We start from the raw sequence: 14903 nt of genomic DNA on the forward strand, positions 1-14903 counted from the left end.
GTTTAGAGGCTTTACCCGTAACACTAATATTTTATTTTTCGACAATTTGATACACACAACGCATTATGACAACCACAAAATTACAAATAGATTCCAGATAAATGTATTACATTTACATGGAAGAATTTATTTTTTTAAACTATCATTGTAAAATTACAAGCTTAGTTCTCAGCTTCGCATCGGAGTTCCAAAATGGCATTATACCCAATACCTATACACAAATTGAATTTTTTAACGCGTGAGAAAAAAAAGAAGAATATAATAATAAATATTTTAACAAATATAAAAAAATCAATTTTAAAAATTCTATTCTAAAGATTTACAGATTTTGCCAATTAAGAATTAGTATCACGTAATTAACATATTGCATCACTTATAAATCAATAAAATACTTGTATTTCTCTCCATTAGTATTATATAACTGTATTTATTTTTTAATTCAGCGATTAGTTTTGATATTGATCAACTAAATTTGCATTGCCATTAAATTCATTTTTTTTTTTTGGAACAACATCCTAATGTTAATTTGTTCAATGGAGGTACACTATAATAAATTGTTATTTTTAATTACTTATGTTTTATTATATCGTTAAATAAACGCGACGACTTTAATTTAATTGTCGATCAATAATCGAGCAAAATGCTAAAAACCATGACTATTTACATATTACTTTTATGAGAAATTAATGTTAAAAATAAAATGCATTATTTATTATCTTTCATTACAACAAAAAACAGTGCACCGAGACATCGAGTTAATAGAAAAATGTGTGTACACTCATTGTCCGTGTAAATGTGTGTTACACATTTATCAGTTCATGCTCGTAGACCATAACTAGCGGAGTTTGAAAATTCAACGTCTAACCTTTTGTATCTCAGACCTGTTTGTTCATTTGTCCGTCTCGTGTTTAGTAGGTACTAGAGACCGGTTAAGTACTGCCGTACGCGGCGCTTTTAAGAGTTAATCGATTCAATAAATTATTGTTTTTTTTTTTTAATGGCGACAAAAAATTGCCGCGTTCCGTGCACGTTTACAAAGTTTATTCTGTTTTTTCACTAACCAAGTAGATGGATTGTAATAATTGTGCGTTATATAATGTTTAAAGTCATTCGGTTTTTTTATTTTCAAATGAAGTTAATGACACTTTGTAAAAAGGTAAGGTTAAAAAAACAATCTAATAACTTCAATATTTTATTTAGCAACTCTTATGCTATCTCGACAAAACCAATAACACTTGGGTGAACTCGTGGAAAAATAAAGGAGTTAACTGTTATAATTACATCTAAACTCCAGTGTCTTGATATATTTTATCGTGTGTAGTATATTATATACAATACGATACAGTTTTGCTATACTTATGCTGTATCACACCGGCTGATCTAGTATAATTTTGACAGAACTATCGGAACATAATAATATGTGGGCGTTATCAAATCCCTTAGGGCAATAAAAAAAACTAGAAACGACGTAGTTGAAAGAATGACCTGTACCTACTATTAGTCTTATCAAGTCCATACCTCTGTTATTCTCCTTAATTGGCTATTGTATTTTAAATATTATACGTAAAACGGTTCTAATGTTTTTTTTAAATATTTACTGATTTTTGTTGTATTATTTATTGGAGAAGAGTTGTCAAGTTTTGAAGAACACAAATTTTATTTGATGAGAAATTTTAGGTCATTGTACCTAGTATTTTTACATGCTTTTCTTTAACTCGCTATCACATACGTACGGGTATTTTTTAAATCTTGCAAAATTAATTTAACCCACTTCCCGATCGTAGAGGGCTGAAACTTGACACAGACACTCATCTCGGATGACAATACAATATCCTGTAATAATATTGAGACTCGGACATCCAGGTCGCCGTACACAGGGTCATGTATGGGGGACATTTCACTACAATTTAATGTTTTTTCAAATCTTCCAAAATGAATTTAGTAATCAATTCACAAGTGAAGAGTGAAATAAAAAAAAAGTTTTTCAGGCGAGTTTGCAACCACGAAAAAGCATTTTCATGTCTCGTTGAAGTATCGAATAAATATAGATTAGTTGTGGAATTATAATTAAAAAAAAAAAAATTACATGGAGCTTCCAGTTACAGCATAAGCCACGGAGATTAAATTATGTACAATCATGTTTCTGGCTAAAATTTTAGTGTTTATTATCTGGCCAAAAATAACTTAACATAGTTTAATATATAGAGAATTAAACTATTTTGAATTTATTATTTAGTTCTAATTTGAACGTTGAACGTACAACATATCTCTTATCTATATCTTACCCCTATCCCCTACCCACTATTTCCCGTCCCTATCACTCACCCCTATCCCCTACCCCTATCTCATATCTCATATCTCATATCAGATAACAGCGTAACACTTTTTTCGTTACGCTTTTTTGGTAACACTTTTTTTCGGTTATGCACCGGCTAATTCTCACCTCAACCCTATTCCCATTCCCACCCCCAACCTCATCATCAACCCCATTTTATTTTTGGTAACGCTTTTATGGTAACGCTTTTTGACATTTTCATGTCTTAGCTCTGGCACATAACCGAAAAAAGCGTAACGAAAAAATAAATGGGGATGAAGATGAAGTTGGGGGTGGGAATGGGAATGGGGTGGAATTAGCTGTGGTGCATAACCGAAAAAAAACGTAACGAAAAACCTATCAAAAACATGTTTTTAAAAATAGTAAAAAAGTAGTAATGACTTATGTTACCTTTATAAAAGTACCAATTAACAACTTATTAATTATATTAATATTACATATCACACATTTATTCATCTGTATTTAAATTTTGAAGCCCTATGCAGACTGTAGGAATTTATTTCTTAAAAAAAATATACTTTTTAGGTACAGGTATTATGGAAAAAAAAATAAATAAAAATATGCTTTTCTAAAAAAATAAACTAAAAAGTAAAAAATGATTTTACTACGAGTAAGCCTTATTCAACTAAGTGCCTAATAAATTTATCAGATATTGTTTTATATTGCAAGTTTTTTTGTAATTTTAATTTGGTTCAGTTTTAGTGTGTGGCGCATACATTTCATAATACTTAACTCAATGAATTTGGACTTTGTTGAATAGGGCCCACGCTTTTCTTTTTAGTAAAAAAATAAAGATGTTTAACATTATTTAAAATTATAGTTAATTTTCGGTTGTTTTTAATGTATTTGACATTTTAAATAAAATGTGCTACAATTGATTTGTAAATTGTTCTTGTAGTAAAATTATTTTTTACTTTTCAGTTCACTTTTTTACTATTTTTTAGAAAAGCATGTATTTTTTTTACCTAAAAGGTATATATATGTATATTTTTTTTTAAGAAAAAACTCCTACAGTGCATAGGGCTCTACTTCGATAGAACGCGTTTGAAATTACCATTTATTTTACTATTTGTGGTTTTTATGTCTGTATATATCACTGTCGTATGTCAATATTACTGATGTCTGATGAATTGTGCACAACACAAACAATTATTATTAATAATTTCAGAAGCTTCCTATGAAACGTCATCTCAGAAGACAAAACAACTCAATAAATAAATTATCTTTTGACACTAAAATATCTTAAGTTTTGTTTACTATAGTTCAATTTGTCTATTAGATTAAGAGGAAATTAATAACTTGGACTTCGTAGTATTTCTAATATTCCATTTCTACTGAAATATTTATGACGTACGATATTTTTTTCAGAATGTGCCTTAATTGACATAAACACTAGAACACACACAGCGAGTTCAGCCATTATTAATATGTCTCAATCGTCGAATTAGAAATGTGAGCTGAGAAAACGTAGAACTTCACGTTTTTAAACTTTACTGATGATTGTTAAAATGCCAATTCGCGAAGCGTCATCAGATAGCTGGAACGACACTACCATAGTCTTTTTTGGAATATGGTCACGTTTACTTTAAAGAAATCAATCGATTTTTAAAATTTTTTTTAATATAAGTCGTCTACGTAAAGGGTGAACAGAAACGACTGTTTATGATCGTGTATGTTTTATAACTTCCACCCAATTCCTCTTCGCATGGCCGTATTCAGGGAGGGTTTCCGTTTTACTATTTAACTTCCCTCCTTTCTTTCAACATGCTCAAACACCCTAATCAAACCTAAACTATTCCTTCTCTTCTTCAGGAATGACAAATTATTCCCCAACACTTTTTTCTATCTAAAGAGGCCCAAAAATCGATCTATAGGCTTCCCGATCCAGAAGTACCTTTAAAGAATACATAAGGTTACCTTACTTTTCCCTTTTAGCACTCCTTATATTGTAGAAATAATAATTCTATGTACGATCCCTTAGGGACAACAAAATTTTTCACGTGTATGATTTAAATAACCTTACCGAGAATCCTATTTAATTCTGTTAGAATTTCTACACGGAAGTCCAATGTGGAAAACTTTTTTAGGAACCAATCCCTCCATTCTCTGCATATAACTGGTCTTAAATAATATTTAATTTATTTACGCTGTTATACTTATATATTATGTATGTATATATATATATATATATATATATATATTTATATATATATATATATATATATATCCTCATAAATATAAAAACATGTTTTATATAATAAGTCCTAAATCCAGTTCCAATGTTATTAAACATTGCATTCCTAGAATCGGCCTGTTCCTTTAATCATCACCTACTATTCGCTCGAGTACCGTGGTTATCATGGTTACAAAGTGTTTATTTTGAGTTAGCAACGAAAAATATTTCGTATTTAATGTAGAAAATTCGTGCTTGAGGTCATCTTTAGGGGTGGAATTTTCGAAAAATACTATACCAGTTACCTTCGCGGGAGTGTACTCAACAACTTCCCAACGTTTCATGGCGATCGGATGAACGGTGTACAAATGCATAAAGGACACACACACATATATTCATTTATATTTATAAATATATATATTTATATAGAAGATTAATATTTGCATAAACCAGACTCTTAGTTATGTATCCACTGTAAAATGTAAGCTATAATTTCAACGCATTGTACTTAGTTACTAGAAAGTAATATATACAAAGCGTAAAACACAATACAATTTCAAATTTAAATGTAAACCATTTTTGTTTATTCGGAAAGTGGAATGAAAACGTACGCACTTTTAATATTCAACGACAAAGAAAATATACATTTAACACTGACATCAGAATTCGTCACAGACACGAGCCGTTTGGTATGGGTCAAATACGACGCCCGCTATAAAGTAGTTCTACCCTAACATTCTCAAAGACCGCGGTGGTCAGGTTGTCTGTGGAATATCACATACACATATCACAGTACACACACCACACTCCTCCGACAGCCTAGGCATAATATTGTGCTCTTAAACTAAAACTATATTACTGCGTAGTGTAGTGTGTACAGCCAATGTAAAACGTAACTACAATTTGCCATAACGATAATAATTAATAAACACCTGACATCTTTACACGGATTTGGCTTCTAACTTGTAATATACACATATATGTATATATATATAATGCCTAGTTTAGTTGTGAGCATTACACGAAATGAAAATATTAAAATATATGTTTCATAAATTAACAAAATTTCCGCATGGAGTTTTCTCCTAATTATCAAACCGCCCTGGGCAACGTGTGGAAAAAAGTCAGTAATTAGCGTGACATGGTCGGTCGGCTATGTAAAATAAGAAACAAGTACAACAATAATGGAAGACAGAAATAAATCGGTTACACAAAATACCAGTCCAAACTGAGCACATACGCACAGCAATGAAAAACGATAAGAAGTTACTTATGTTAACATAATATTATCGTTGATTGATAGTCGAACGTGAATCGTGGACCGAATAACACTGTCATCCCCAGATATGCATATGCTCTCCGACTCTTAACAAACCATGTTTTATTTAATTTGTGAATTTTACTAAAGTATTATTTATTGACAAAATTTATTTTGTTCTACCACGCGGTAAGCAATATATTCACAAGAAATACAAATAGCATGGATTTGTATACCGCGTGCACATTGAATCACCCCAAGGTTACCGATTTACTGAGGTAATTATTACAATGTTATTTATCGTCAAGTTATTTGCTTCTTGTACATTTTTAATTTAACATTTTTTATTGCATATCATTTTTGTTACTGTTAAAAAGTTTACAGCGAATTACTTCGCTGAGTTTTATAGTTTTTAACAACTAATATATTAATCAAAATGCACCTAAGTATGAAGTCTGAACTTTAATATTCTACGGTCGTGTAAAATCTCGATATAATTATTTGATTTTACCTTTCGGTGTATAAAAAAAACACCGTACCATGATTTACTTTCGAATGACAGTTTTTCTTTAATAATAGTACTATAAACGTATTTCAGGACAGATGTTTACGTTAGGTAGATATTGTATAGGTAGGTAGGTAGTTAGGTACCCACAGCACGATCGTTGTTATTCATTTCACCTCGTTATTCTTATAAAAAAAATGTTTTAAATAAAGCGATATTATCCTTAAATAATACTTCGATAATACTTATTAAAAATTATTATTTGTACACAAGTTGCAAGTAAACATTTACATTTTTATTATTTCAGAATAATTAAGTTGCTATTTAAGGTTTTACAATAATGCGTGTAATTTTATTGTGTATTATATATATTTAATTGCGATTTATTTTAATGTTAAATTCGATGGCGCTCAGGAAAAACTGGCTGTCTAATATTTGGAATTTTCATTATTTAAAAATTAAAACTTTAACGCAAATAAGAAATAAGATAATGTCCTATTTTTCACAAACGTATAACGACTGATAAAATCGTTGTTTGACTTAGATCGTTTTACCCACAAAACCGTATCATTTTTCTGAATCTATGTATGACATAAACTCATTTTCGCAAATTTTAAACTTAGCTATTTTTCCCGAGCACCATCGAATATAACACGTTAATCTCAATATCACGCTAAACCGTAATGGGAAAAAAATTTTAATTTATCCTATAGAAATGACTGTGATAGTCTGAAAAAAATGGCAATTACTAATGTATCCTTATTACTGTATTAATAAGTATATACTATAGTTCAAGCTCTAAATTAAGTTGTTGTAAAAAATTGTCTATACATTGACTCCTTAAAAATGGATGGAGTGGCGTCCTCTTAATAGATAAAAATATCCAAATTTGTATTTTCCTATTGTTAACATAAACAGCTAAAAAACAATTAGAATAGTACAAAAGAATAATATGGAATGGCATTTAAATAATAAAAAAAACATACATAGGTAAACTTCAAACATCCACCTAAACTGCCTTTCCACTAACATAGAGAATGACTACTTTCGCAACGATCCCACCCCCGCAACTTTCACCGATTAAACGCTACTGCAATACTCAAAGCTCAACAGTTTTAAACCTATCATTAAAGTATATTTTTACCGTAACTCAGTGTCATTAAAACTATTTTAAATAAGCAACGGTTCTTAAATATATTTATTAAATGTTATTTACAATTGATATTCAGTGATAGCTTAACAAAGTAACAACTAACATCATGTATATGTAATATGTATACATACATATATACATACAGTATGATGAATTTAACGTATGACACTCATTTTCTTGTAGAATATTTGGTCATTATTTTTTTTTTAACATTTTTGTTTATCTTATTTTACAATATTATAAAATTACTAAATATTTATCTTTTTTAGTATTTTTCACAGTTCTATCAATATTATAAAACTTACATGTCAACGTATGTATTTAATTTAGTTGATAAATTAAGAGTAATGTGCTGATCATTTTAACTTTCCGACTAATTTTGAATAATTATGCTTAATGTTATTAAAGTTAAACATTTAGGACGGGAGGAAGGATGGAGTTTAGTGTAATTTTTATCTACCTTCATTACTCACTACATTCCACCTACCACCCTAAATTTTAAACTTTTATAACTTAAAAGTTACTATCAAAAATTGATTAGTGACCAGTAAAAATGTTCAGCAAATTATTCTTAATTTATAAAGTAAAATAAGTTACCATTACCATTTTAAAAGCTTATAAAGCTCTGAAAAAAAACATTCAAATTTAAATATTGTCTAAGGTTGTAAAATGATATGATCTAAAATCTCTAAAAACTAAAACTACCAAATTGTAATTATTTTAAGAGAAAATAATTAGCTTGCGTTAAATTGATCAACCTGTGTATTTTTACTCTTGGGTGTAAACTAGCGATGTACATAAAACATCAAGAAATAAACAATCTTTAAAACGAACAAAAAAATGTATTTATAGATCCTCAGTTATTGAATTATTGAGGAAAATGTAATAGTGAATTTATCCAAAAGAGGATATTATAATTTACAGATGTGTGCATATAGCAGCACATACATCGTATATTATTGTTTGAACATCAAATGACATTGAGCTGTCAGACCATTTTAAGTAACAGAACTCGATAAAGTCAATAATAAACATAATATAAAATACATATTTTTTTAAAAAAACATTTTATGTTCATTATAAAAATTATATTCATACTTAATTTTTACTGAAAAACTAATTTATTTTGTCATCTACAACGTACCTAACCAATAATTTAAATACTGATTAACGACAAAAATTACACTATTTATGATTATAATATGGTAGTAACATTGAATGTTAAACTCTAAAGTAGATACCTTGTACAAGATTAAGATTTTAATAATATGCTATTTAAGACATTTCGAGATAAAAATATAATATAACTGTACATATTTTTACTAATAATTGAGATACTCAATATTGTATCGATAATAAAAAAAATAGACAAAACTAAACGAGTAGGGTATTAGATTGACAGTACAAAGTACTTTATACAAATAGCTAGCTTTTGCGCAAGGGCCCGGATATTGTTCTTAAAAAGTTCCTATCCGGTATTTGTTCCGGAACAAATAAATGTATTTGTTCCTATCCGACATCTGTTCCGGAACAATGAATCTATTTGTTCCTATCCGATATTAGTTCCGGAACAAATGAACCTATTCGTTCCTATCCGATATTTGTTCCGGAACAAATAAACTATTTTTTGTGACAAACAAACTTATTTGTTGTTTTTCAACTTTTGTTCGAAAACTAATGAAACTTGGATATTTATAGGTAGGTGTTTTTTTATATCGTTTAAAAGAAAAAGACATAATATAGTTATAATATGATAAAAACATAACAATAACATTATACATATAATAATTAATATTGGGAATAATTCAAATACTATACACTTAAAAATGTATATTTTATTTACTTTTAATTTTTATAACTTCTCTTAGTCTTATAAGTATAATATGCTTCTTATTATTATTTTTTAGAGATTCTCGTCTATCAAAACAAGGATTTCATCCTTAGTGATGGACGAAGCAGTGCAATATCAATATATGTAATCCATTCTTGTAAACGTCAATACTGCTAAATAAATTATCTATTATTATTATTATTATTATTATCTAAATTTATTTCTTCCATTATTCATACATTTATGAATACCTAATAGATCTAAAGTCATAATTAATAGGAAAAAGTAGGCAATGTAGTTATTTAAAATAAATTTTAATTTTTTTTTGCATAATATTCGTTACGATTTACGATGAATGTATTTTAATTATATTAAATTTAATCTATTTGAAAAGGAACCGCCACCCTCTCTCCGGCGACGGACTGACGACCCGTCCCGGACAGCAAATCCGTCTATAAACCAATAACCATCATCTCATGATGGCAGCGTTGGGCCTTTACGGGCCGTTAAGCTTGATGATGATGATGATGAAATTTAAATTTTTCATTTAAGTCTTTTTTATTTTTACACGAAATTTTAAAAAAGACCTATCTCTTCATATATCAGAGTTTTATTAGTTTGGGAACAAAATTTAAAACAAAAATAGGTTTGTTTGTTTCAGAAAAAAACTTTATTTGTTCCGGAACAAATAAACTGTTTAAATATCGGATAGAAACGAATAGGTTCATTTGTTGCGGAACAAATAGTACCATTTGTACCGGAGCTAATACCGGATAGGAACTAATAGATTCATTGTTCCGGAACAGATGTCAAATAGGAACACATAAGTTTATTTGTTCCGAAGACCGGAACAAATAAAAGAATAAACAAATTTTACTTCGGAACAAATGATTAAGTTCTGGAACAATTTCAGGAACTTAATCCGGACCCTTGCTTATGATACCTGTGAAAAACTATAGTCAATAAATATTCAAGAAATCAATGTATTAGTAACTATTATTATTTATAATATATTTAAGGCCTCTTTTTTCCTGAAAAAGTATCAACGACTAAGAACTTTCTATTTAATTTACAATAAATGTAATCGGCACACTTGCATATGTACCTATTATCTAGTCAAACCAAGTTAATTATTTTGCGATAAGCATACAGATATTAAACGATAGTCTGAAATCAATTTTTAAATTTATCCTTTCTACAAAGAATAAAAAGCTTGTTCAATTTTACCATTTTTAGTTATTTGTTTTATTAAAATCGATTGAAAAGAAAACACAAAAGTCGCATTTATTAAATAGTAATAATATTATTACACTATTGCGAAATCAATTAACATTAAAAACTTAACTATGATCTATGTAATAATTAATAACAATTTTATTTGAATATTATTCATCAGTGATAACTTGAACACAGCCAATAACAAGGGATGGACATACCTAATGTACGCGTGTTATTATGGAAATGAAGCGCTTGTCAATCGTATAGTGGACACAGATTCAACAACTTTATTTGCAATTAACAAAGACAAACAAACACCATTGATGATAGCGATTATGTCCGGAAATGTATCTATCGTAGAGAAAACATTCCACGTGAGTTGATTGAATCAAACGTTTTGTCCGACTAATTTCAATATTCAGTTGGAAATGGTCAACAATAAGGAGTAAATTTATTAGTCTTTTATAAATTAACCGCATATTTTTTTTTTACTAACATATAGTGTATTTCAAATTGTTTTATATGTATTTAAATAATGACCATTATGATATAATTCAACGTTGAATAATGTATACATTTTAAGGAGGAATTAACTTTTTGTCTCCCTGATATGATTTTTATAAATCAAAGTACTAGTAAAAAGTACCTGTGTCTTCGCACAAACATAAAAAAAAAATAATTTAAATCGTTGTAAAACTACATATTAAGCATAATTAGGTACATTATAATGTACAAACATAACATTGATTAGATAAAAAACGATATTTGTATTTTGTTATACTATACATAATATATTAGAAAAAGTTTTCGCTTTCGTCTTACAGAATAACAAATTTGTTTTAAAAAAACTTTAATTTTATGCAATTCCTTATAATAAACTATTCCCATTAATGAATAAATAACTTTCTTTTTGTAGGGATTTTTAACTTGCTGCTGTTAGGTATATAATTTAATTTTAAAGACCCCTATACAATCTCCTTAATTTTGAATGAATAGGCAGCCTAACTTACACTATTTACATTTTAATGATTGTAATGATTCCCTAATAACATTAACATAAACTTAAATATATACTAGCATATGGTTTTTAATAAAATTATAAATTAATTACAGTTTTATTGAAATTATCAAGTGCTAATTTAATAAAATAATATTTTTCTCTTTCGATTTAGACACTATGTAATTCACTAATAAATATGCTATATTAATCGTAATTATATAAACTCTAGTGTATACTTATTATTCAGTAATCGGGATACTTTATTGGTTAGTATTTTATGTGTGAAGCTATCACTGCGATGGCCTGACCCACTTGTACACATTTTCAAGGCTAAAAATTAATTTGTACTTTTTATAATAATAGTTTTGTTTGTTGTAATTTTTTTAGAATGACATAATGGAGGTACCTGATAAGTTGGGTAGAACAGCAATGTTTTATGCAGTGTTGTACAACCAAGAAGACATTTTGGAGTTCTTTATCGAAAAAGGAGCTAATTCTGACGTCATGTTGGTATATATTACAATTTTAAAGTATCAACTGTAACATGTACATTGTACATGTAATAAATCTTTGAATATTTATATTTAGTATTGGTTAATAGCTATATCACCTATATCTTAAAATCGTTTTATTGTTTTTAGTGATAAATTTGGGAAAACTATGACGATGACTGCCATTTCTAAAGGGTTTCGGAGAGTAATGAAATTGCTTTCGGGATATTGTAATAAACGAGGGAATGATATCAAGATAGAAAACACGTGGGAAGACCACCATGAATTTTCCAATTTTGACAAAGAAAACGACAATGAGCGTTTAGGTGAATGGATTTAAGTTTTAAAATATTGTATAAGTTAAAAACTACTGTGTGATCAGGGGCCTATTATTAGGACAGAATACTGCACGCTAGTGTAGAATTTCCGTGCAGAAAAAATACAGATTACTATGTGTTATTATGTTTCCGCCTAAATATTCCGCAAGTGTAACAGGGGCCTACCTAACATGCGCTGTATTTCGATTCATGCATGGTCTCCATATAGTTAAAAGACGACGCCACACCGTCCATTAATATCCACCGTCGATAATAATTGTTATATGAATGGATCCTAACGTACGGAAACGTTCTGTACGATTTTATAATAAGCAGCCCCCTTCCCAGAAAGCTATACCCTTTTCACATTTGTATAAATAACTTATATACAGTTTGACGTATTTTGGCAGTGATGTTTATTATTAGCATTGAGTATTTTATAACTTGTATGTATAATTATTAGTGCCTATGATTTTAAACGTGTAATTTAAATACACGTGTATTTAAAAAAATTAATTTTTGTCATAAATTTCAGTTTGAGTTATTATCGTATTTCCACAATTATACTTGTGTTTGAGTTCGTATAATTAAATACACGTGATATTAAAATCAAAACTAAAATTAATAACAAAAATACATTTTTTTAAATACACGTGTAATAGGAACCTCTAATAATTATTAATTATACATACTAGGTATTATATTATAATGTATTGTATTTATAATTAATGATATTAGTTTTTTTTATGGATCATTTGAAAATTGATAAAACAACTTTATAACATGTCAAAAACTCCTTTATTATTATTTTTTGAATACCAATTATAAGTTCTTGGTTCCATCACTTCGTATCACTGTTTCCCCATCTATTACAACGTATAATACATTAATAACATTAATATGTATTAATATATAATGATATAAATATTTGTGTAAATAACCTAGAAAAAATAAAACAATGCATGTAATTAGTAATGTTTGATAAAAAAACCATTAATATTTATAAATACTTAGATTACCAACTAGAGAAGCTATTACGACAATTATCATTGGAAAAATACTGGCCTATGTTTGACGAACTAAGTATTGGTTATGAAGATTTTTTGAAATTAACCGAAGAAGACTTAAAAAATATTGGCATTACGTGAGTGTTTTTTATTAATTAACCCATCATTGGTTTACAGTGGCGGTCAAATGATCTTGTCATGGGAGGGGGGGATGTGGCTATTTTTTTAACATGCATTATTTAGTCATAACAAACTGTATTTATAAACATAATATTCACATATTATTTTTATTATATTATTAAATCTATTTGTTTTTTTATTTTTGCCAATTCGTTCAGTACTTCGTTTGAGGTTATATTGATAACCCCACGATGAACAGCCATGAGACAGTCTGACAGTTTGACTCATTATCATCCACTGAGTGTTTAGAAGTAGAGCAACTTGCAGCAAAACAGCTAGTTATTTTACTTTTACTAGACATAATAAAATGGACAATACTACAGTCTACAGTAGATTATTATTATTACAATGATTTTTTTTATTACAATAACTGGATAATATTCCTTGGATAAAAAAACAAATTTTGGCGTTTCATCCAGTGACCACCAGCAAATCTGCGCGGCTGATAAGCTAAGAACATACCTTGTTAATTATATCATGGTAGTACGTATACGTATCGGCCAATGCACGGGGCTTGTGAGGAGGGTGTATTATCGAATATCTACTCTCGATTACAGAGCGAGGTAATTCCCGTATATTTTGTATAGACAACTAAATATAAATAATAATAATAGACTAATTCCTAGATTGAGTCTAGATAATAATATACTATATATACACAGTAACACAGTGTATAAGAATACACTGAAAAAAATTGAATACATTATATAATATAAATCGTTATAAATATTGAAAAAAGGTCTTGGGGGGATCTACCCCCCCCCCCCCGATTTGACCGCCACTGTCTTAACATGTATTAAAACTCATTATGAAGTAAAGATTTTTTAGGATTGTTATACATATAATACTGATCAAATCAAAATTTAAAACAAACCTTTCTATTAAAAGGTTCTTTTATATAAGAAAAACACATGTTTTCACTAGATATTTTCAGACAATATACATAATATTTTATTAAAAAAATGTATACAAATATAAAAAAAATATTCTTTTTATCTTATTAGACATGTTTTCTTAACATATACTACGTATTACCTACTTTAATATCCTTATTTTTTTAGCTTATTCGGTCCAAGAAGAAAATTAATTATGACTATTAATAAATTAAATGAATTGAGATCTTCAGAAGAACACACAAGAAGTTAACTTAATTATTTTATTTTATAACATTTTATAGGTAATAATAATATATTTTTGTGATTTTTTTTTACTACAATTTATTTTTTACAATTTTACTTATGTTAGAAAATGTGTTGAAACTTGAACTATTAATTTTTTTTTTGTCGAAATAACCTAATTTTATATTCAGAGACGTAAAACATATTTTATAACTATTTTATTTATTAAAGAATACATGTATGATTAAATTTAATTAAAACTTATTTAAAATTTTGTCTTTTTAGAAAAATATTATATTATATAAACTGGATATTAT

The 14903-nt window shown here is 28.1% G+C and overlaps 1 protein-coding gene across 2 annotated transcripts; it reads left to right on the forward strand.

Moving 5' to 3' along the window:
- Positions 1-975: 975 nt before the first annotated feature.
- On the forward strand, positions 976-14792 carry LOC126835637 (ankyrin repeat and SAM domain-containing protein 3-like). Of its 2 annotated transcripts, none has more exons than XM_050568345.1 (6): positions 976-1156; positions 10652-10847; positions 11861-11979; positions 12115-12290; positions 13296-13425; positions 14530-14792. In XM_050568345.1, exons 2-6 carry the CDS (start codon positions 10695-10697, stop codon positions 14612-14614), a joined length of 663 nt encoding a protein of 220 aa, XP_050424302.1. In that variant the 5' UTR covers positions 976-1156; positions 10652-10694; the 3' UTR covers positions 14615-14792. The 2 variants fall into 2 exon arrangements, with proteins under 2 accessions (XP_050424302.1, XP_050424301.1); XM_050568344.1 differs by lacking the exon at positions 976-1156 and adding an exon at positions 5633-6044 and having other exon boundaries at positions 14530-14790.
- Positions 14793-14903: the final 111 nt, after the last annotated feature.

The sequence above is a fragment of the Adelges cooleyi genome, unplaced genomic scaffold (assembly GCF_023614345.1).
Source record: "Adelges cooleyi isolate 19-005CV unplaced genomic scaffold, UGA_ACOO_1.1 ACOO_flye_CR_arks_rails_tigmint_CR_PRNA_23, whole genome shotgun sequence".
Taxonomy (NCBI): domain Eukaryota; kingdom Metazoa; phylum Arthropoda; class Insecta; order Hemiptera; family Adelgidae; genus Adelges; species Adelges cooleyi.